Source organism: Triticum urartu, chromosome 7A, assembly GCF_056163025.1.
Source record: "Triticum urartu cultivar PI428250 chromosome 7A, HENAU_Tu73, whole genome shotgun sequence".
In the NCBI taxonomy this organism is placed as follows: Eukaryota; Viridiplantae; Streptophyta; class Magnoliopsida; order Poales; family Poaceae; genus Triticum; species Triticum urartu.
Genome location: NC_141879.1, coordinates 502348331 through 502373479, shown reverse-complemented (window position 1 = coordinate 502373479; position 25149 = coordinate 502348331). Strand labels below are relative to the sequence as shown.

The following is a 25149-nucleotide window of genomic DNA, read 5'->3' as shown; positions in this document are numbered from 1 at the left end:
CTGTGCATCATGGCTCGGCCGAGAACATTGAGAAGCTTGGTTTTAAAATTCTTGTAAATCCAAAACACACCTGAAAATCATGAAACTTGGCATGGTGTCAGGTCATGGTAATACCATGCCGTGGTAAAAAAATGGCAGAATAGGAACAAGTTTTGGTATAAGTTTCTTGCAAACCGGAGCTTCTCTTAAGAAGGCTCGTGGTTCTGAGAGGGAACGTGTCACCTTTGTGTGCATAATTCAAATTTGAAATACAAGCACATGCTCTAGTGCACCAAAGCTGGTTGAAAAATCACATGTGTGTCCTCGGGTAAATTTCTAGGTCCCATGCAAGAAATGGGAATGAAATTCAAACATTTGGGCATCGTTGCTCGGCTGGGAACATTGATAAACTTGTTTTTAATTCCTGTAAATCTGAAACACACATGAAAATCATGAAACTTGGCTTGGTGTCATGACATGGCACCAACATGCTGTGGTAATTTTGATGTCCGATTTGCGAAGGCGCACACATTAACAATCAACAAAGTCATTTTGGAACAAGTGTTATCACGTTACAATTGGAAACACAAGTCTTATTGAAACCATGGGCGTTCTATTTACGATTTACGTGCCGCCACACGTCTCCTTTTTTATTAGCTAGAAGGCGCCGTGCAGGGTAGCTATTTGAGTACGGGAGGCATGCGATCAGACCCCTGCGCGTGCTTATCGGGAGGAGAGCCCTTTGACCTCCATCTGCCGTCCACCTCTCTCCCAAGGTCTCCATTAATGGCGCCTGAGCCTCTGTTTAATGGCGTGGCAATGTCTCACTCGACTGAGATTTAAGAGAGAAAAAATAAAATCTTAAAAGAAATTTTTGCACGGATCTTGATGTAAGATCCGACGAACCTATATAGCATCTACTGCGACTTATTGCAAGACTGATGAATATATATAAGGATGACGAGAGTGGATAATAATTGTCTTACATAATTAGGAAGATAATTAAAAAATCCACATGTAGCTACGCCCGAAATACACAAGGGCAAAAGAAGAAGGAATACGCATACAACGATCTAGCTCGCTGATCTCTACTTTCTTTATGCGCTGCAGGTCGCGGAGACTAGTTCTCGCGGCGGGCGATGATCTCTTTCATCAGTTTCATGTCCTTAATACGCTAGTTGGTAGCATCCATGGATTCCTCCACCAGCCTATCGTGCTCGATGCGGAGCATGGCATTGTCGTCCATAAGTTTCTTGACGATGACACCCGTCCTCTGCAACAAGGCAGCGGTCTCCTCCTGCTTTGCCCTTCCGGCGATCTTCACCCTCAGCAGGTCGCGCTCACCCCGGAGCTTCGCATTGCCCTCCCCAAGTTGCCGGATGACACCGACAGCCTCGTCCTGCAACCTCGCCCAGCCGAAGATCTGATCCATCTGGCTATGGACCATCGCATGCATGCGCCTGTAAGAGTCCTCGCCTGCCCGCGAGAAATTTTCCCAGGCCGCCGCGGCACGGCGGGACCTCCGTGCTGCTTCCGCGGCGCGACGGGACATCTCTGCTGCTTTCGTGGTGTGGCCGAACCAGTCTGCTACATCGACGGCGCGGCGGGACCTCCGTGCTGCTTCGGCGGTGCGGCGGGACCTCTGTGCTGCTACCGCTATGTAGCTGGACATGTCGGCTGCTGTCGTGGTGAGACGGGACATCTCTCGTGCTTCCTCTTCCATGCTCGCCTCTCCCTGTTGGAAATCTCTCGACCCAGAACTCACACTAGCCATGGCTTGATTGACTTGATTGTTTTTTGTGGATGAGGAGTTGAGGAGGAATGTGCAGTCATCTTGGCATAGTAGTATTTATAACCGAGTACTACTAATACGCTCCTAAGTGGGAAACCGTTTAGGTTGTGATCGGTGTGAACAGGTTTGCAATTAAATATAGCATGGTAGTAGTAGTAATTTGGAATGTGACGAGACACGCTCAAAATTTATTGACTGTTCTAGTTTCGAAGTGCGGCACTATTCCCGGATGGCATAATGTGGGCACGTGTTCTCAGCCGTGGTGTAGCATATGCCATGGTACTAGTTCTTTTTCTACTGTTGTGTATGTGCAAAAACTGGCACCGTAGGATACATATCTTACGCTTGGCGTTCGACAGGAATAGCGAGCTATAGACTAGTCTTTTTTTCAGACGCATTACACCTATCTCTCGGGACTTCTCGCACGCACCATCACTACTCCCTAGTTCGATGCCACCCACATACACTTGTACTATGAGTTTAGTATGTTATACAGGAAGAGAAGAGGTGCACACACGCACTCATCCTCTCTCACACACGCATCTGTAGCTACAAATTGTAGTGTCCTCAACCATCCGATTGGCTCTATCATAGGTTTCACGTTGCTCCTTAGCCTTGAGATTGAGAAGTTTAAAATGTGGAGGCTAAGATGGAGGCGCGAGGTTTTGGTTAATGTGCGGGCCGCACACGGCACCAACACGACACAAGCTTCGTCTGCCTGGTGCGCATGCAGTCGGGTGAGTTGTTCAAGTATAGACACAACCAGGCCCTCGTTGGTACCCGCGCCTCGACTTTGGCTGGTCATAGTGGAGAGTAACATAGACTAGTTACTAGTCTATGTTACTAGTACCTTCATAGTGGGTAGTGTCATATATGTGATAACATAGTACTACATGTCTTCATTTATTACTTTGTAGACTCATTTTGCATTGGAAAGCGCTATGTGATGGTAACATATTAGGCTAGTCATAGTGGGAGTAACTTAACTACTCCCTCCGTCTAGGTGTGTAAGTCACCTTATGAAAACGAAATAAATCCAAAACACTTAGGCACGGTAATTAACTCCCTTCTCGTTTCTTGTTTCATAACGTATCAACCAATAAGAGATGTGGGCCGTGCATGCTTTTAGTGACTTGAGACTAACAAACATGACATGAAGTGGTTAGTTCATCGCATGCAATGCTATTAATTAGCAAAAATACATTAAGTTCTCTCATTTTCCCTCCACCTCGGTCATGGTGCACAACCTAAGATGACATACACCTAGACGAAGGGAGTAGTAACATAGCGCACTTTGAGAAAATTCTGCTTATGTGGCAAGTAACTAATAGGAGGTGGTAACATAGTATGTTACTATGACATAGCGCTTTCCAAGACAAGATAAATGAAGCCATCTATGATACTACTATTATGTTACTTTGCATTATGAAGGTAATAACTTAGACTAGTGTCATATGCATAACACTAGTCTAAATTACTCCCCACTCTCTATTTGCCTCTCTCCTCATTAATTACTTGCCACCTCATCATTTTTGCTTATGTGGCATCTATGTTACTACCTATGTTACTCCCACTATGACCAGCCTCATGCGGAGACAAATTAGGATCGGAGGGAGTACTACTAGTAGTACTACTTTGATGTGTCGCGTCAAATCGCACAAGTATGCAACACTTCTTGAACAAACAAGCATATAAGTTGTTATACTTACTTCTTATAAGCAGTTATACTTCTTACCCAAAGGATCTTTATATCCAACAGACACAAAATATCCGTTCGACTGTTGAAAATTACTTTAACTGTTGATCTGATGTTGAAGTAATTGCTGCATCGCCACCAAAGCCCACCATCTCTTAAGCTAAAGTAGACCGAGCTAACCCCTATTTAGCATATTACTAAGATAAACAGAAGGCACTATAGGATCATTTAGGACGTGAGCTTGTCAATCTGAATGTGGAGGGACACCAGCTTAGCCCCGGCCAGCAGCTTGGGCAGACCTATGAAGAAGGTGAGCTCGTGCATGGTGATGTCACCGGGATCCTTGCTGCTTGTCACCTCCATTTCCACCTTGATGGCGTCGGTCCTGCCTTTGGGCTCCCCCGGCGGGCCGTTCGCCCACAGCTTGGCTACGTAGTGCGGAAGTGGGGACGACCCCGCTCTGACGCAGACGACTGACACGGTGATAGGCGCACCGATGTCGAGCACGCCACTGACCAAGAAAAACACGCAGCCGTCCTCCTCCGCGAATAGCAAGAGCCGTGGATCCGACAGTGGCACTTGCAGCGAGAGCACCTTGCCGTACTGGATCCTGTGCACGGGCATGGGATGCACGGTGCTGATGTGGTGGGAGAGCACCGGCGGCGGGCCTTCGTAGCCGCAGACAGGCACGGGGCATTTGCAGGGTGCGAGCGGACACGCGCTCTGGTGATCGGCGAGTTTGTGGTAAGTGACGTAGAGCCCACAGCCTTCGTGTGGGCACTCCACCCTCACCAAGGAGAGGACGACATCCACCGTCTGTTCTGCACGTTGAAGCCACCGCCGCGCTCGCACTTCTAGCACTGCCGCCGGTTCCCGGGTCGCTCGACGCGGCAGTCCGCGTAGGCCAGGTGCTCTCCCTTGCACTGCACAAATCAATCGAACAACACATCAATCAGGAAACCTGCACCTTGCTCGATCAACCGAACGGAGGAGGTGTATTCAAACCTCATACACTAGAGGCTTCAAGGGGCGGAGGCACAAGGGGCAGTGGAGCAAGGTGAGGCCCATCAAGACCATAGAGATCTCCATCGCCGGGTCCTATTCCGTCTGCACGATCTCGCCCTCCTCGTGCACAACCATCTCTCGCTTTATTAGGGCCAGGGCATTACAAATCTTTACCGTCACATATTCATACTACTTCAAGGTGCATTAAATCAAGACATGCAAGTACCAAAAGAAGAGTCACGGCATGCATGCATGTGTTGTAATTAATGCATCGGTAAACGCAAATTATTGAAATATATTGAGTGCAGTTCTTTGATGTGCCGCGTCAACTCGTACAAGACCGAGAAGTTTGATTACTACAACGCCCTCTCGCCTTAACCGCACCTGCCTTTGGCTGCATGACAGGTGGGCTAATAAGTCTCCAACGTATCTATAATTTCTGATTGTTCCATGCTATTATATTATCTATTTTGGATGTTAATGGGCTTTATTTTACACTTTTATATTATTTTTGGGACTAACCTATTAACCGGAGGCCCAGCCCAAATTGTTGTTTTTTTGGCCTAGTTCAGTGTTTCGCAGAAAAGGAATATCAAACGGAGTCCAAACGGAATGAAACCTTCGGGAGCGTTATTTTTGGAACAAACGTGATCCACGGGACTTGGAGTGGCCGTCAAGAAACAATCAAGGAGGCCACGAGGCAGGGAGGCGCGCCCACCCCCCTGGGCGCGCCCTCCACCCTCGTGGGCCCCTCGTTGCTCCACCGACCTACTTCTTCCTCCTATATATATCCATATACCCCGCAAACATCCAGGAGCACCACGAAACCCTATTTCCACTGCCGCAACCTTCTGTACCCAAGAGATCCCATCTTGGGGCCTTTTCCGGAGCTCCGCCGGAGGGGGCATTGATCACGGAGGGCTTCTACATCAACTCCATGGCCCTTCCGATGATGTGTGAGTAGTTTACTTCAGACCTTCGGGTCTATAGCTAGTAGCTAGATGGCTTCTTCTCTCTCTTTGGATCTCAATACAAAGTCATCCTCGATTCTCTTGGAGATCTATGCGATGTAATCTTGTTTTGCGGTGTGTTTGTCGAGATCCGATGAATTGTGGGTTTATGATCAAGTCTATATATGAACAATATTTGAATCTTCTCTGAATTCTTTTATGCATGATTGGTTTATATTTGCAAGTCTCTTTGAATTACCAGTTTGGTTTGGCCTACTAGATTGATCTTTCTTGCAATGGGATAAGTGCTTAGCTTTGGGTTCAATCTTGCGGTGCTCGATCCCAGTGACAGAAAGGGAAACAAAACGTATTGTATTGTTGCCATCGAGGATAAAAACATGGGGTTTACATCATATTGCATGATTTTATCCCTCTACATCATGTCATCTTGCTTAAGGCATTACTCTGTTCTTATGAACTTAATACTCTAGATGCATGTTGGATAGCGGTCGATGTGTGGAGTAATAGTAGTAGGTGCAGGCAGGAGTCGGTCTACTTGTCACGGACGTGAGGCCTATATACATGATCATGCCTAGATATTCTCATAATTATTCACTTTTCTATCAAGTGCTCGACAGTAATTTGTTCACCCACCGTAATACTTATGCTATCTTGAGAGAAGCCACTAGTGAAACCTATGGCCCCGGGGTCTATTCTCTATCATATAAATTTCCAATCTATTTTATTTTGCAATCTTTACTTTCAATCTATATCATAAAAATACCAAAAATATTTATCTTATTATTATTATCTCCATCAGATCTCACTCTTGCAAGTGGCCGTGAAGGGATTGACAACCCCTTTATCGCGTCGGTTGTGAGGTTCTTATTTGTTTGTGTAGGTACGAGGTGACTCACGCGTGGTCTCCTACTGGATTGATACCTTGGTTCTCAAAAACTGAGGGAAATACTTACGCTACTTTACTGCATCACCCTTTCCTCTTGAAGGGAAAACCAACGCAGTGCTCAAGAGGTAGCACGGGCCACCCTCCTGTTGGGCCCACCTGTCACACACGCAAAGGCAGGAGAAGTAAGTCAATGAAGTTGCGTCCCTCCCTCACCCATGAGCATGGTGGCTGGCGGGACTAGGAGAAGATTTCGTTCACTACACGCTCTCCCTCACGCATGCGGTGGACATGCAGCGGTTCAATCAGTGTCAGATGGCCAGAAGCACACTATAATACTCTTCCACTGCAGTAGTACTCCATCATTGTTTGACTTCCCGAAGAGGCGAAGAGCCAAGCGCAGCCCGGACGCTCGTGTGACAGTTTCATGTGTAGAGTAGTCTAGGATAGCGTGTACTGATAACCCACAAGTATAGGGGATCGCAACAGTTTCCGAGGGTAGAGTACTCAACCCAAATTTGTTGATTCAACACACGGGGAGCCAAAGAATATTCTCAAGTATTAGCAACTGAGTTGTCAATTCAACCACACCTGGAAACTTAATATCTGCAGCAAAGTGTTTAGTAGCAAAGTAATATGATAGTAGTGATAACAGTAACAAAAGGTAACAGCAGTAAAAGTAATGTTTTTGGTATTTTGTAGTGATGATAGCAATAGCAACGGAAAAGTAAATAAGCGAAGAACAATGTATGGAAAGCTCGTAGGCAACGGGTCGGTGATAGAGAATTATGCCGGATGCGGTTCATCGTGTAACAGTCATAAACTAGGGTGACACAGAACTAGCTCCAGTTCATTGATATAATGTAGGCATGTATTCCGAACATAGTCATACGTGCTTATGGAAAAGAACTTGCATGACATATTTTGTCCTACCCTCCCGTGGCAGCGGGGTCCTTACGGAAACTAAGGGATATTAAGGCCTCCTTTTAATAGAGAACCGGAACAAAGCATTAACACATAGTGAATACATGAACTCCTCAAACTACGATCATCACCGGTAAGTATCCCGATTATTGTCACTTCGGGGTTAACGGGTCATAACACATAATAGGTGACTATAGACTTGCAAGATAGGATCAAGAACACTCATATATTCATGAAAACATAATAGGTTCAGATCTAAAATCATGGCACTCGGGCCCTAGTGACAAGCATTAAGCATAGCAAAGTCATAGCAACATCAATCTCAGAACATAGTGGACACTAGGGATCAAACCCTAACAAAACTAACTCGATTACATGATAGATCCCATCCAACCCATCACCGTCCAGCAAGCCTACGATGAAATTACTCATGCACGGCGGTGAGCATCATGAAATTGGTGATGGAGGATGGTTGATGATGACGACGGCGACGGATTCCCCTCTCCAGAGCCCCGAACAGACTCCAGATCAGCCCTCCCGAGAGGTTTTAGGTCTTGGCGGCGGCTCCGTATTGTAAAACGTGATGATTTCTTCTCTCTGATTTTTTTCTCCCCGAAACTCAATATATGGAGTTGGAGTTGGCGTCGGAGAGTCAACAGGGGGCCCACGAGGTAGGGGGCGCAGCCTAGGGGGGCAGGCGTGCCCCCCACCCTCGTGGAGAGACGGTGGGCCCCTGGCCTTCATCTTTTGCAGGTATTTTTCTTATTTTCTGAAAAGTGGCTCCGTGAAGTTTCAGGTCATTCCGAGAACGTTTGCTCCTGCACATAAATAACACCATGGTAATTCTGCTGAAAACAGCGTCAGTCTGGGTTAGCTCCATTCAAATCTGCAAGTTAGAGTCCAAAACAAGGGCAAAAGTGTTTGGAAAAGTAGATACGTTGGAGACGTATCATGTACCGTGCCTGTAAGCTTTAAAATTGTTAGGGTCGGCTCCATGTTTTTTATTAAAATAATCTTCTGGCCCTACCTGTCATCCGGGTGATTGTAGTTTGCACGCTCATCTGGTCAAGACAAGAATATATATTTTAATTTGTGGTGGGGTATGTTAGAGATTGCAGCAAATGGAGTATTGTACACTGCGGGTATGTCAACCCGTACAATGAGGAGAAGCTTGATTTTACTACTCGCCTTCTCCCTCGCCCATGCGCGCGGTGGCTCACAGATGAGGACAAGCTTTTGCTTATAGTAGTACTACAACAAGCTATCCCTCCCGCTCAAGGTGGACGGACATGCAGCAGTGGATTTGATATTGTAGAAGCAGTAGTTGTAACATCAGTGTTCTTCTTCTCGAAGAGGCGAAGAGCCAAGCGCAACCCGAAAGTGGCAGTTTTGAACCTTGGAGCACGCATATAGCCAGGCTCTTACATGAGACAAAATTGCTATGTGAGTCCACTATTACTTGCTAGTATAGCCCTGTAAACCAGAAAGGAGTATTTGCCTTTCTAGAGATTTCAACAAGTGACTAGACTACACCAAGACGGAGTACATATGGAGCAAAATGAGTGAATCTACATCGTAAATAAATACGCAGTTCTCTCGTTTTCCTCCCCGCCTTGGTCGCGGTGCACAATAGGCACCATAGGCACCTCGTCGTTGACGGGAACGTCTCCTGACACATGATAGACACGAGTGGCAGTCGCCTCCATAGGTGCTTGATGCCCTGTTTGGTTCATAAGTCCTAGGACTTTTTCTAGTCCCAACTAAAAAGTCCCTAGTCCCTAGTTTTTTTAGCTGGGTTAGAGCAAACTAGCTCAAACTAACCCCTCCTGTTTGGATAATTTGAGGCTATTTCAACCCAAACTAGCTCTAACTCAGGGATCCAAACAAAGAGGAGTAGTACTATACATGCTACAGTCTGGACCGTAGCACATTGTTTTTTATGGCAATATCAGCACATTATTTTCTACTGCTGATTCACTGGGCTACCGTGGTTCGCACTCCTCTGCCATGGTTCACACTCCTCCTACGTACTTCACCGACATGTGGGAGAGCCAGCATCCGGGTCGACGTGTCATGCACCAGATTAGAGTGCGGAACGGAAGGGGGGCATCACCCCGATCGTACCGCCAGTAATTCATGACTATAGTGAGTAGTCATATCACAAGTCTTTCTAGCAGTAGCGCACCGTCAAATCGGACAGCCAGGACCTTTCCAGCAGTAAGTAAGTTGAATCCGCTACTCCCTCACCCTCCTTGCCTCTCTGTCAAACCGCCTACGCGAAAACTGTCGCGCGTACTGCCTGGGAAAAGCCCCGCCCTCAACTTTTAACTATGCGAAAATAGTTCGAGCTTGTTCGTTCTATATAAATACTAGTATTGTATGTTTATTCACCTATGGGGTTGGTCAATGAATGGAGGGCCGGGGAGCACAAGTTAACAATACGAGTACTACTAGTACATCCGTCCTAGTGTAACGCCTCAGATACAACTTTCCATATTTGTAATTCTGACTCTTGCCTTTTCCGGAGATGCGATATGAGATTCCCTTTGTGGTTGGGCTTTGTCTTCATTCTCGCATTTTGTTCATTTCATGCATTTCATATCATGTCATCATGTCCATCGCATTTGCATTCGTGTTCGTCTGATGCATCCGAGTTTTTTTCCCCGTTGTCCGTTTCGCAATCCGACACTCCCACATGCACCCGGCGCACCCCTCTTGTCTCTTTTCATGAGCGGGAGTTAAACATTCTCGGAATGGGCCAAGATTTGTCAAGTGGCCTTGGCACATCACTGGTGGACCTCCTGTCAAATTTCGTTCCATTTGGAGCCCGTTTGATACCCCAACGGGTAACCGGGTAACGCAAAAGCCTCTTTGTGTTGCAGCCCAACACCCCTCCAAAACAGGCCAATAACCCATCTAAACTATCTCCATGTTCTCCGTCGTCGAATCACGATCGTGTGGGCAAAAAGCGCACCTCATTTGGACACCCATATCTCCTTCTACCTATTTAAACACCTTCCCCTCCGAAATTTTGGATCCAAACCCTGGCTTCTTCTCCCTTTGCGCCGCCGGACAAATTCCGCGCCGCCGGACATGTCCGCGCCGCCGCCCAGGGCCAATCCCACCTCGCCACGTCACCGCCGCCAGCCCACGGAGCCCATTGCGGGCCCACACGGGCCCAAGCCGCCGACCCCGCACTCCGCTGTGGGACGCCGGCCACTGCCGCCTCGCCACCGTAACCTGACCCGTCCCGCACCTATGCTCGGCCCACTCTGCCGCCCGCGCAGCCCACACACTGAGCCGCCCTACACCCGCTGCTCCACCACCCATGCCCCGCGCCGCCGGAGCTCCCAGCTCGCTGTCCCCGTCGCCAAGTCTTCCCCGCCACCGACCGTCGCCGGAGACGGCCAGATCCGTGTCACGACCGGTTTTCCAATAAAAATATTTATTGAGAAACCAATCTGTTGAGTCCAGTATGAGAAAAAATCCTCCTTACCGGTAGACAAATTCTTGATACAATAAGCCAGTAGCATAAAATATATTACAGGGTCGAACTATGGTTGCTCAACCAAATTATTACAAGCACGCCAATAATTATACATAATGGTGGACATGACACAGTGGTGTGGAGGCATACTACTGACTCGAGGATAGGGCTGTGGTGGAAAAACACAGCAGGGAGTGAGATACATGACTCTAAAACTGGCATCTCATCGAGCGTCGAGGTGAGGCTCGATGAATTTATTTGGTAGCGGAAGCGGATATAATACAGTGACCAAATCCAGGGTCGTACGAGACTGACTGGGATTCCTCTAGGCGTCGGACTCGCTATCAAAATCTTCATCCATGAGATCGCCTTCGTCAGCATCTGGCCAAATCAACAAGCTAGGTGAGTACTTTGAAAGTACTCGCAAGACAGTTCGGACGTAAGATATAACAATTGCATGCATGAATGCGTCACGTTTAACTTTTAACAGTGGCACATTAATTTGTAAAAAAAAGATAGGTAAAAAGGGAGTCGGCGGTAGTCCGCTCGAAAACCCAACAAAATAACTGTAAACCCAATCGGGGTCTAAAGCGACACCTCGATAGGAAGATAAATAAATAAATCACGCCGCAGTCAGGCGTCTAGGCGACACCACATAAAGGGCTTTTTAAAAGAAATGCCACAGTCGGGCGTCTGAGCGACGCCACATAAAGGGCTTTAAAAGAAATGCCACAGTCGGGCGTCTGAGCGACGCCACATAAAGGGCTTTAAAAGAAATACCACAGTCGGGCGTCTGAGCGACGCCACATAAAGGGCTTTAAAAGAAATGCCACAGTCGGACGTCTGAGCGACATCACAGAAAGGGCTTTTATTGAAAGTAAAATATAACAATGCCACAGTCGGACGTCTGAGCGACATCGCAGAAAGGGATTTTATTGAAAGTAAAATATAACAATGCCACAGTCGGACGTCTGAGCGACATCGCAGAAAGGGCTTTTATTCACAAGTAAATCATACTCATAATAAATATTCAATTCATGAAAATAAACGGGTTAGTCCATCCACAGGAATAATCATTTAACCGGACTTAGCACTCATGCGATTCACCGGAGTCTCTGTCATCAAAACTGACATTTGGTCAGGATAAGATAATATCGAACTTGGACATGGAATAGATGATTCGAAGGAATATATATGACTCTGCAGAGTTTGTACAAATTTTTCCCACAGCCAACGGATTTCCATAGTCACGAAGGGACTAGTTCCGTTTACGGTATTTCGGAAGAAAACACAGCTAACCAGTACACACCCATCCTACCTCTCGATGCTAGGAATCACCCTAGACATCGTCCAAGAAAAACTTTTGAGACGGGGAGATCACAATCTCGAATAGCATGGGATCAAATTTATATACGCGCGCTCTAAGGGGTGCCCCCCTCTCGGTCCCAACCGGAAACACCCATGCCCCCTGACCGGATGACTGGCTTTAATCCAGGGCCATGGAACCATCATCACGGCCTCTCCTTTTTGGTGTGTACCAGGAAAGCGGTTTACAACTTACTAAGCCATATTCCTTGCGGAAAACATGTGGTAGTACAAGGAAGGAAGAATGGAAGGAACTGGAATGATACGAGTTGACATTGAAGTCACATAGTTTGGCATAAGCCTGGCATGCTACAACACTGCCATCTTACCCATCCTCATGCCAACACATGGCCATGCATACTCACATCCATCCACTCATGGATTTTCGAAACTCACTTGCCTCATCGTTGCAGGTAACATGACATTCGTCGGTATGTTCATCAACATGCCATAAACCACTTAATGCAAACATGCCAAAACAATCATCATATCAAAAGTTCAAACATGCTTGCCTGGTTCGGAGTAGTCGGAGCCTAGCTCGGTGAAGTTTGCGGTCCCGTCACCTCCTTCGGTATCTACGGTATAAAGAAAATATACGCGCTATCGTGAATACCGTGAGGTGCACAAAAATTATACCAAATATTTTTCAAATAAATATGATAAAAAACTAGACAAAAATGTGAAGAGGACAGAAAAAGAACCACTCAAAATTTCCTTTCTGTTAAAAAGTTATAAGGGTTTTAATCCAGGGACTCATCTGTAATGAAACAGAAAGTTCCCAGGGGCTAGCTTACAAAAACAGAAAACGACTCGAATAAGAATGCGCCGGCCCAGCGGGAAAACGCATTTGGCAGAAGACGTTTTCAAAAAACGCTTCGCTTAGACAGGATAGAGAGGCTGACAGGCGGGTCCCGCCCGTCAGGTTTGAATATTCAAACGGGGCGGCAGAGTATGCCGGAGCCCGAGAGCCGCGGTGGTCGCCGGCGGCGATCCACGGCGAGGTAGGGGGATCGGAGAGTACCTCCGTGTTCAGGGCGCCCTTCCGCGTCGGTTGGTGGTGGTGGTGGTCGCCGGCGAGTACCACATCGACGGCGAGCCTTGCTCCGGCGGACGGCGGTTCGGGTGGTTGTGGACCTCTTCGGAGAGAGCTGTGAAGATCAAATTGGGGAGGGGGTTAGACCTCTGGAGGTGGTACGAGGTTACGGGCGAGAGTAGGGTGGCGGAGGAGTTCTCACCGGAGTGAATCAAGACGGAGGCCGAGGCGGAACGAGGCGGCCGGAGTCGAGGAAGGTTTTCTGGAAAATTTTAAATGGCCTCTTTTCAAAAACCACAAAGTTTTTGCTGAAAACCAAATAGAAATTTTGGAGTGTCACAACACCTACCCTCTTAGGAAAAATCTCGTCCCCGAGATTTCAGCTGATCCTTAAATAAGTATGGATGTTCTGTCCGAAGAAAATCCTCTCTTTCCCAAGTTGCTTCACTTTCGGTGTGATTGCTCCACTGAACTCTGAAAAACTTGATGGTTTTCTGTCGGGTTCTCCTTTCAGACTCCTCTAATATTTTCACTGGGCGTTCCCGATAAGTGAGGTCTGGCTGGACGTCAATGTTCTCATGGGATACTTGCTTCTCTGGTTTGCTTACGCACTTCCTTAATTGCGAAACGTGGAACACGTCGTGGACATCGGATAATTCTTCGGGTAAGTCTAGCTGGTAGGCTACGGTGCCTCTTCGTGCCACTATGCAGAATGGTCCAATGAATCTTGGTGCTAACTTCCCCTTAATCTTAAACCGTTGCAGTCCCCTCATAGGTGATACTCGTAGGTACACAAATTCACCGGGTTCAAAATTGATCCCACGATGTTTCTGATCGTAATAACTCTTCTGTTGGCTTTGAGCGGTCTTGAGTCGGTCCCTGATTAGCTTGACTTTTTCCTCGGCTTCTTTGAGCATGTCTGGGCCGAAAATACGACTGTCTCCGGTCTCTGACCAATTTAGCGAGGTACGACATCTCCGTCCGTATAGGGCTTCAAAAGGTGCCATTTGCAGGCTGGCCTGGTAACTGTTGTTGTATGCGAACTCGGCATATGGCAGGCTTTCTTCCCAACTGGTTCCATAGGTGAGGACACATGCTCTTAGCACGTCTTCTAAAATTTGGTTTACGCGTTCAGTCTGTCCATCAGTCTGGGGATGGTAGGCTGTACTGAAGGCCAATTGAGTTCCCAGAGCCTGTTGTAAATGATCCCAGAATCTCGAGACAAATTGAGTGCCTCTGTCGGATATTATAGTCTTCGGGACTCCATGCAGACAAACTATACGGGAGAGATAAATCCTGGCAAGCTTCTGAGTGTTGTAGGTTGTCTTTACTGGAATGAAATGTGCCACCTTGGTTAATCTATCGGTGATGACCCATATGGCATCATTCCCGTGTCGTGACCGAGGTAGTCCGACAATAAAATCCATCCCTATTTCATCCCATTTCCACTCAGGTATTTTGTTTGGTTGCAGTAGTCCGGCTGGTTTTTGATGCTCAACTTTTATGCATTGACAAGAATCGCAACATGCAACGAATGTGGCTATGTCCCTCTTCATACCGTGCCGCCAAAATCTTTCCTGAATATCCTTATACATTTTGGTTCCTCCAGGGTGGATTGAATATGGGGTGGTGTGTGCTTCAGCTAGGATTTGCTGTCTGAGGTCCTCTATGTTTGGCACGCAGAGTCTGTCTCCGTACCATAATATTCCATCATCGCCTATGACGAACTCCGAGGCCTTGCCCATACTCACCTTTCTTTTAATTCCTTCAATGCTGGGGTGACCAGGCTGAGCTTCTTTAATTCTCTCCACAAGGTCAGGCTTTATTTCCAAGTTTGATATGGTGCCTTCCGCAATCATTAACAAGTTGAGTTTGGCAAATTCTTGTTGGAATTCAGGTCTCAAGCTTTGCAGACTGTTTTCGTCGGAGCTGGGGTTCCGACTAAGAGCATCGGCCACAACATTTGCTTTCCCTGGATGATAGTGGATACCAACATCATAATCCTTTACCAATTCCAACCAGCGTCGTTGCCGTAAGTTTAGTTCTGGCTGTGTGAAAATATATTTGAGACTTTTATGGTCCGTGTATATTTCACATCGATTCCCAAGTAAGAAATGCCTCCATTCCTTAAGTGCATGAATGACTGCTGCCATTTCTAAGTCATGAGTGGGATAATTTTCCTCATGCTTGCGGAGTTGTCGTGAAGCGTATGCGACAACCTTGCCTTCTTGCATCAACACGCACCCGAGACCTTTTCGGGATGCGTCACAATACACCTCAAAGTTTTTGTGTATGTCTGGCACAATTAATACCGGTGCTGTGGTTAATTTCCGTTTTAACTCTTGGAAACTTTTTTCGCAGGCTTCTGTCCATTCAAACTTCTTGTCCTTCTTGAGCAACTGCGTCATTGGCTTGGCTAGGGTGGATAATCCTTCAATAAATCTGTGGTAATATCCTGCCATTCCCAAGAAACTTCGTACGTCCGTTACGCTGGCTGGTGCCTTCCAGTCAAGTATGGCCCTAACTTTCTCCGGGTCCACTGCGATACCGTCTTGGGTCAGCACGTGACCTAGAAAGCCTACTTGTCTTAGCCAAAATTCGCACTTGCTGAACTTGGCATACAATTGATGTTTCCTGAGTTCTCCTAGCACAATCCTGAGATGTTCCGCATGCTCTTCTGGTGTTTTGGAGTATATCAGAATATCATCGATAAATACCACAACGAACTTGTCCATAAACTTCATAAATACTTTGTTCATGAGGTGAACAAAATATGCGGGGGTGTTTGTTAATCCAAAAGGCATAACTGTGAACTCATATAGTCCATATCTGGAGGTGAAGGCTGTTTTGGGGATATCTTCTGTTCGCACTTTTAATTGATGGTATCCTGACCTTAAGTCAATCTTTGAGAATACCTTGGCCTGAGCGAGCTGATCAAATAAATCATTTATTCGTGGCATCGGGTATTTGTTCTTGACTGTGACCATGTTAAGTGCTCGGTAGTCTATTCACAATCTTAGTGTTCCATCCTTCTTTTTGGCAAATAAAATTGGTGATCCCCAAGGTGAGGAGCTGGCTCGAATGTATCCCTTGTCCAGTAATTCCTTTATTTGTTTCTTCAACTCAATCAACTCGGATGGTGCCATTCTGTATGGTTTCTTGTATATGGGGGTGGTTCCTGGTGCTAGCTCAATGCTGAATTCTATTTCTCGGTCTGGTGGCATGCCTGGTAGTTCTTCGGGAAATACATCTGGAAATTCACATACCACTGGAACCTTGCTTAACTCAGAAACGTCCACCTTATTCAATCTCGGCTGCTGGGGTATTTTTCTTTCCTTGGCTGATACTTTTATTGTCTTCCCGTGGTGGTGCGTGAGAATTACGGTCCGGTTGAAACAGTCAATAAAACCTTTGTTGGTGGTTAACCAGTCCATCCCTAGGATGACATCCAGTCCTTTATTTTCCAACACAATAAGATTGGCGTAAAATTTCAATCCTTCGAACTCAATAACCACATTCTGACAGTAACTCTGAGTAACTTGCTGAATCCCAGGGGACTTGATGATCATGGATTTTTCCAAGGGAAACATCGAAAAATTATTTTGCAAAGCAAAACTTTTCGAAATGAATGAGTGAGAAGCTCCAGAATCAAACAAAACCGTTGCAGGTATTGTGTTGACAGGAAACGTACCGAGTACGATATCCGGAGCATTTTGTGCTTCTTCTTTGGTCACGTGGTTTAGATGACCCTTCCTGTGGTTGTTGTTGGGGTTGAAATTGTTGCGCTTGGGCGCTGAATTATTTCCACCATTGTTTGGCTTCGGGGTCGAGTTCCTTGGCTTGGGGCACTGTTTGGCGTAGTGCCCTTCTTCTCCACAAGCGTAGCAAGTAACGCCTGGGCGATATGTGAACTCTTTGTCCCTTGCATGGAAATTCTTGGTTGGGCGAGAGATGTTTGTCGTAGGTTTGTGTGTCCCACCTTTCTGAAAATCTGTCCTGCTTCGGTGGTTGCATGCAAGAGTAGTCTGGTCTCTTTTTCGCTTGCATAAATCCTCCAAGCTACGTCTCTCATTTTCCAGAGTAATAGCTTTGTCTACTAGTGTCTTAAAATCTGGAAAAGTGTGAACGACCAGTTGGCATTTAAGCGCGGGCGCCAGACCGTCAAGGAATTTCTCCATCTTCTTGCTTTCAGTCATACGTTCTTCATTGGCGTAGCGGGACAATAGAGTAAATTGTCCGTTGTATTCTGACACTGTCATGTTCCTTTGTTTGAGGTCATCGAATTCTCTCTTCTTGATTTTCATAATACTCTTGGGAATGTGTGCACCACGGAAACCTTCCTTGAAATCATCCCAGGTTATATCATTTTCGTTGGGGTGCATGTGCAGAAAATTCTCCCACCATGATGCAGCTGCTCCTGTGAGATAGTGCGGAGCATATAGTACTTTCTCGAGATCTGAACATTTTGCAATAATTAATTTTCTCTCTATATCTCGAAGCCAATCCTCGGCTTCAAGAGGCTTGTCAGTATGAGAAAATGTTTGGGGACGTGTCTTCTGTAGCTCAGATAACTTGGAATGCTGCTGATACTGTCCATGGTGATTTCCCATGTTGATGACTTGGTTCATCATTTCCCGATGTTGTTGCTGACTCTGCTCATAAAGGCGGCACATTTGTGAAAGTGCCGATTCATTGCCCTGTTGGCTTGACTGTCCTTGTGTGAACTTGTTGCTGGGTTGTGTATCATAATTTTCCTCTGGTGGAGTTGGCATGGAACGAGTCCAAGGACGGGACATTTTTCACTCTGGGGATATATTTTGTAAAACCCATAAGAAAAGCGAAAAGAGTCGCAAAAACAATTCCATAAATGCATAAAGCTGGCAAATAAAATTAAACAACCAAGCTTACTTAAGAAAAACAAATCGATTTGCGCACGGAGAAGGACTGCTCATTACATATCTTACACGCGAGCGGTAATTATACAATACATCACTCAGAATATGCGTACATAATCCTGACATGTTATTTAGGCTAGTGCACTCCTCCAGATCCTACATGATGCGCAAACAGGCTACTTCTCACAACCTATGTACATATAAACATATCATACAAAGCGGTACATTACATGGCGGCTAAGCGTACTCAGGCGGAGATGTTGACGATCTCCTTTGCCCTGCCGAGGGTGAGGCGTAGCGAGGCTGGGGACTCGACTTCCTCCTCACTGATAGGCTCCATACGAGTAGAGTTGCGCTGGGTAGATGGAGCGGGTGCCAGGGGCGGAACAACACGAACAGGAGTGGGCGCGCAGGGTGGTGCAGTGCGCGCTGGAGTGGGCGCAATAACTTGGTTGAACTCTTCGGTAGAAGGCAGGCGACGAGTAGGTGCATAAGATGCTGAGGACGAGACCAAAGTCAGTGGCGGTGCGGTGGGTAGGAGCTCCCTCCTGTTGGCAGCACAGCCATGAACTGAGTCCATGCGGGCAGCCACGAAGTCCTCCACCAGGTTGTCGAAGGCTGCCTCCAGGGCCCGGAGATACTCAATGAGCATCTCAAAAGCCTCGTCTCGTTCTCCTCTGGGGCAGGAGAATGCGTAGTGACAGGTGTAAGGCACATGGCATGGAAGATAACGGTAACGACGAGTCTTCATCACGGGGAGGACATCCCTGAGACGAGCTATCGCCTCGCGGGCTGCCATCTGCATAGCATGCCTCTCCGTAGGCATGGCTCTTCCCAAGAACCGGAAGCGGCGTAACTCACCACGCCCTCCCTTGAACTGCACCGCGGCTAACTCACCACGCCCTCCCTTGAACTGCACCGCGGCCTGGTGCATGGTCAGACTGTCGTTGACTCGGTGCTGGCAGAGTGTGAAGACTGGGCGCACAGATGGCCCCATCGTGACCTGAACGATGAAGGAAAGAAGCTTGACGAACCCATCGGGCACGTTGGCGAAGGTCTGAGACTCGCAGCTGTTGTCGGCCATCTACAAAAGTAGGCAAAAATTCTGCATGGTCAGATCATAAATTTATGCTGACTGACAGAAAATGACTACAATCAAGAAAATATGAAAAGGCTCAATCATGCTAATAACCAATTAGCGATCGCACCTAGTGGCTTCCTACAGTCAGCCTGGCTCTGGTACCAAGCTTGTCACGACCGGTTTTCCAATAAAAATATTTATTGAGAAACCAATCTGTTGAGTCCAGTATGAGAAAAAATCCTCCTTACCGGTAGACAAATTCTTGATACAATAAGCCAGTAGCATAAAATATATTACAGGGTCGAACTACAATTGCTCAACCAAATTATTACAAGCACGCCAATAATTATACATAATGGCGGACATGACACAGTGGTGTGGAGGCATACTACTGACTCGAGGATAGGGCGGTGGTGGAAAAACACAGCGGGGAGTGAGATACATGACTCTAAAACTGGCATCTCATCGAGCGTCGAGGTGAGGCTCGATGAATTTATTTGGTAGCGGAAGCGGATATAATACAGTGACCAAATCCAGGGTCGTACGAGACTGACTGGGATTCCTCTAGGCGTCGGACTCGCTATCAAAATCTTCATCCATGAGATCGCCTTCGTCAGCATCTGGCCAAATCAACAAGCCAGGTGAGTACTTTGAAAGTACTCGCAAGACAGTTCAGACGTAAGATATAACAATTGCATGCATGAATGCGTCACGTTTAACTTTTAACAGTGGCACATTAATTTGTAAAAAAATATAGGTAAAAAGGGAGTCGGCGGTAGTCCGCTCGAAAACCCAACAAAATAACTGTAAACCCAATCGGGGTCTAAAGCGACACCTCGATAGGAAGATAAATAAATAAATCACGCCGCAGTCGGGCGTCTAGGCGACACCACATAAAGGGCTTTTTAAAAGAAATGCCACAGTCGGGCGTCTGAGCGACGCCACATAAAGGGCTTTAAAAGAAATGCCACAGTCGGGCGTCTGAGCGACGCCACATAAAGGGCTTTAAAAGAAATACCACAGTCGGGCGTCTGAGCGACGCCACATAAAGGGCTTTAAAAGAAATGCCACAGTCGGACGTCTGAGCGACATCACAGAAAGGGCTTTTATTGAAAGTAAAATATAACAATGCCACAGTCGGACGTCTGAGCGACATCGCAGAAAGGGCTTTTATTGAAAGTAAAATATAACAATGCCACAGTCGGACGTCTGAGCGACATCGCAGAAAGGGCTTTTATTCACAAGTAAATCATACTCATAATAAATATTCAATTCATGAAAATAAACGGGTTAGTCCATCCACAGGAATAATCATTTAACCGGACTTAGCACTCATGCGATTCACCGGAGTCTCTGTCATCAAAACTGACATTTGGTCAGGATAAGATAATATCGAACTTGGACATGGAATAGATGATTCGAAGGAATATATATGACTCTGCAGAGTTTGTAGAAATTTTTCCCACAGCCAACGGATTTCCGTAGTCACAAAGGGACTAGTTCCGTTTACGGTATTTCGGAAGAAAACACAGCTAACCAGTACACACCCATCCTACCTCTCGATGCTAGGAATCACCCTAAACATCGTCCAAGAAAAACTTTTGAGACGGGGAGATCACAATCTCGAATAGCATGGGCTCAAATTTATATACGCGCGCTCTAAGGGGTGCCCCCCTCTCGGTCCCAACCGGAAACACCCATGCCCCCTGACCGGATGACTGGCTTTAATCCAGGGCCATGGAACCATCATCACGGCCTCTCCTTTTTGGTGTGTACCAGGAAAGCGGTTTACAACTTACTAAGCCATATTCCTTGCGGAAAACATCTGGTAGTACAAGGAAGGAAGAATGGAAGGAACTGGAATGATACGAGTTGACATTGAAGTCACATAGTTTGGCATAAGCTTGGCATGCTACAACACTGCCATCTTACCCATCCTCATGCCAACACATGGCCATGCATACTCACATCCATCCACTCATGGATTTTCGAAACTCACTTGCCTCATCGTTGCAGGTAACATGACATTCGTCGGTATGTTCATCAACATGCCATAAACCACTTAATGCAAACATGCCAAAACAATCATCATATCAAAAGTTCAAACATGCTTGCCTGGTTCGGAGTAGTCGGAGCCTAGCTCGGTGAAGTTTGCGGTCCCGTCACCTCCTTCGGTATCTACGGTATAAAGAAAATATACGCGCTATCGTGAATACCATGAGGTGCACAAAAATTATACCAAATATTTTTCAAATAAATATGATAAAAAACTAGACAAAAATGTGAAGAGGACAGAAAAAGAATCACTCAAAATTTCCTTTCTGTTAAAAAGTTATAAGGGTTTTAATCCAGGGACTCATCTGTAATGAAACAGAAAGTTCCCAGGGGCTAGCTTACAAAAACAGAAAACGACTCGAATAAGAATGCGCCGGCCCAGCGGGAAAACGCATTTGGCAGAAGACGTTTTCAGAAAACGCTTCGCTTAGACAGGATAGAGAGGCTGACAGGCGGGTCCCGCCCGTCAGGTTTGAATATTCAAACGGGGCGGCAGAGTTTGCCGGAGCCCGAGAGCCGCGGTGGTCGCCGGCGGCGATCCACGGCGAGGTAGGGGGATCGGAGAGTACCTCCGTGTTCAGGGCGCCCTTCCGCGTCGGTTGGTGGTGGTGGTGGTCGCCGGCGAGTACCACGTCGACGGCGAGCCTTGCTCCGGCGGACGGCGGTTCGGGTGGTTGTGGACCTCGTCGGAGAGAGCTGTGAAGATCAAATTGGGGAGGGGGTTAGACCTCTGGAGGTGGTACGAGGTTACGGGCGAGAGTAGGGTGGCGGAGGAGTTCTCACCGGAGTGAATCAAGACGGAGGCCGAGGCGGAACGAGGCGGCCGGAGTCGGGGGAGGAGACCTCCTCGAGGTCCTCCTAGTGGCCTGGCGGGGTGTCTGTGGGGTGCAGTGGTGGTGCGTGTTCGAGGGCGAGCTCGGGATCTCCTTTTATAGGCGATCCAAGGCGGTGGCCGTGAACGGGGATCTCCGGCGATGGTTACAGCGGCGCAGCGCTTGGTCGGGGGAGATTAGGGAGTTGGGCGTCATCGTGGAGGTCCACTGGCTCCACTCCGATGCTCAACGGACTAGGATTAGAAGCTTAGGGCAGGTTTTGTCGGAACGGAACGGCGCGGGTCCGTCGGCGGCAGAGAGCACGCCCAGTGCTGTCGGGCCACGACGACGGTGCAGCGGGGTTGCGCTGGCATGCATGAGGCCACGCGGAGAGCAGAGGAGCGTTGGGCGGCGCCGAACGGCGTTGAGCCGCCGTTCTGTTCCCTGTCAGCCGCTACGGTGGTTCGGCCGCCGCAAGACACGCCGGCGCCGGCGGGCCAGGGTGCCACCGACGCCAGGATGGCGCCAAGCGCGCGTGTGGTGCTCCAGACAGGAGGAAGAGGCGGCGAGGAACATGCCAAGGGCACTGTGAGCATGTGACTGAACTTCTGACGAAGATCGACACTGAACTCTGAATTTTTCTGAATATGAACAGCAACAGTGCACGCCAAGTGTTCGACAGAATGATCTAGGCATGTAGGGGTTTTTCCTTGAGCTGATTTTTGGTGGAGTGGCTTCTCATTGCTCCAGTAGGCTGCCTGATTTTTGGTGAAATTTTTGGAGAAGTGTAGATATGAATTTCACCAAATTTGGCAAATCTGGTCCAAACTTGCAGAGACTGAATTTTGAAAAATTTGAAAATAGGAGGAGTGGATCAAGATGGTTCTGGGTTGTGGATGCTAAGGACAATCCAGAGGAGTTGGTTTTAGGTCAAAACTCAAATGCAATAGGGTACTTGCTTTGAAAATCACTTAGGCTCAAAATAATTGGCAGAAATGATTTGGGAGATAAAATAATTGAAATAAAATCCAAAACTTGTTTGGACTTGTTGAGATAGAGAAATTAGATTGCTCAAAGGTGGAGGGAGGGATTTTGAGAAGATTTACTATAGGAGACATGGTAGAACCATGGGTGGTTTTCAAGATAAGAAAATCCTAAAAATTCACAGAGTTCTTTTTGTAAGAAAAGAATAATTTCCAAAAATATATTTTGAGAAGGGAACCATCAGAGAAAGAGTTTTAAATGATCAAACACCATAGTTTGAAGAAGATACAAAAATAAAAATCCTTGCCAAAGAAGTTTTTAAGAGGAAGGTTTTCTGGAAAATTTTAAATGGCCTCTTTTCAAAAACCACAAAGTTTTTGCTGAAAACCAAATAGAAATTTTGGAGTGTCACAATCCGGCCGCACCGCGCCAGATCCGGGTACCCCTGCCCCGGATCCGCCCCTCCCTCGGCCTCCAGTGCCCCGCGCCGCCGGCCCGTCGCCACTTTCTTCGCCACCACCGCCATTGGTCGTCGGGAGGATGACGACGCCCGGCGCCCTGACCGCTCGTGCCTTGTGGCCGGCCCATCTCCGTCGGCCCTGATCCGCGGTTCCGCGGCCCAGATACCTCCCCGTAACATGGGCTAAGCCCAATGGGTGAACCACCACCTAAACTCTGCCCTGTGCACGCTTTAGTTATTCATCGCTCACCCTGTGTTTTTTCTCAAGAATATGGCCAAGTCATCAACATTGGGGGTGCTTGTTCATCATGTCGTATCTCCATGACAGTGGCTCCGAATCATGCATATGATATGTCGAATTGTTCTTCTCATTGAGCTCTTCACGTTAGAAGCATTTCCATGCATGTTCCTATTATTTATGATGCTTTTTCATTTATGCAAAAGTGCTATAAAATTTTAACTGCCGATACTTATCAGATCATGAGGTTTTGTCATTTTTGTTACATTTGATATGTGCATCATATGAGCTTGAGGTCTACATGTGTTTTCGACTACAACATGCCATCTTTACAGGGGTGCAAGTCTTGTATTTTTGTGATCTATGTGGTGACTATCACAAGCATGCAAACTAGGCTTCATGATGTTGTTGTTTTCAGGGACTTAGGATTTTGCTAAGTCTTTGCCTGCTGTTATTTTGATGCCATGTAAACTTGATGCTACAGTGAGATACATGCTTATTTTGAGATACTTCAGTAAGGATGTTTTGAACATGTGGTCATGCTCTATCCATCCATGCCCCTGTTTGCAATTATGGAGTTGTCTAGCATGTCTTGTTCTTGCTCTACTTTTGCTATAAAAATGTTCCTGGCAGAATGTTAACATGTTAATCAATATTGTCATGGTTGTTGCTAGTGATCCATGCATCCTATGAACTTGCTCTTGCCATGGTTAGCTTCATGAACATGTCATATTGTTGTTGGTATGCTTGTTTTGTCATGCAATGCTTTGTGGTGAGTGGCATGAGCTCGCAAAGTTGCCTTCATAAATATGTTTATGCCATGCTCTGTTTTTCTGCTAAGTCTGAAACTGTTAATAAAACTTGCTATGTTTACATGGGTGCACATCATATCTTCTGTGCCTTTTCGGCTCATGATTAGTAAGGGACTTTTGTTTTATGCTTTTAGTAGATTCATGCCATGCCTTTGTTTGCTATGATATGTTCCTGTAGCATGTTGTTTTCTTGCTCTAAACATTGCTTCCTGATGTTTTTTTGACATGTTAGTAATTTCCCAAAGTCTGTGAAGCTGATATCTTTTGCACTTTTGACATGCTTGTTCGAACCTGCTCTTGTGTGATTTAGTCGTAGCTCATTGTTCATGTTTTATCAAACATCTCTTATACATCACTGCCATATGCCTTGTTGTTATGTTGGAGTGCATTAGGTTAGTTTCTTGTTGCATTCCAAGTGGCATCGTGCTGTTAATCGCAGTTTTGCATCATTCTTGTGATGCTTGCCATTTGCAAACTGTGCATCCATTTCCGGTGATCTCTATATCGATTTCAACTGAAATCATCTCATCTTTCCAGCAGCACACTTGGTTTGCCAAGTTGATTCCTTGATCATACTTTCCCTTCCGAAGCACGCATATGCATTGCATATCATGTCTTGCATATGATGCCATGTTTTGCATCATGTTGCTTGGGCATTGCACTGTGGTTGATTGTTG

The 25149-nt window shown here is 46.7% G+C and overlaps 1 protein-coding gene across 1 annotated transcript; it reads right to left on the bottom strand.

The window, feature by feature from the left end:
- Nucleotides 1-3695: 3695 nt before the first annotated feature.
- On the bottom strand, nucleotides 3696-4872 carry LOC147960153 (uncharacterized). The gene is made up of 2 exons (XM_087533184.1): nucleotides 4857-4872; nucleotides 3696-4390 (listed from the first exon to the last, which is right to left on the bottom strand). Exons 1-2 carry the CDS (start codon nucleotides 4870-4872, stop codon nucleotides 3696-3698), a joined length of 711 nt encoding a protein of 236 aa, XP_087389310.1.
- Nucleotides 4873-25149: the final 20277 nt, after the last annotated feature.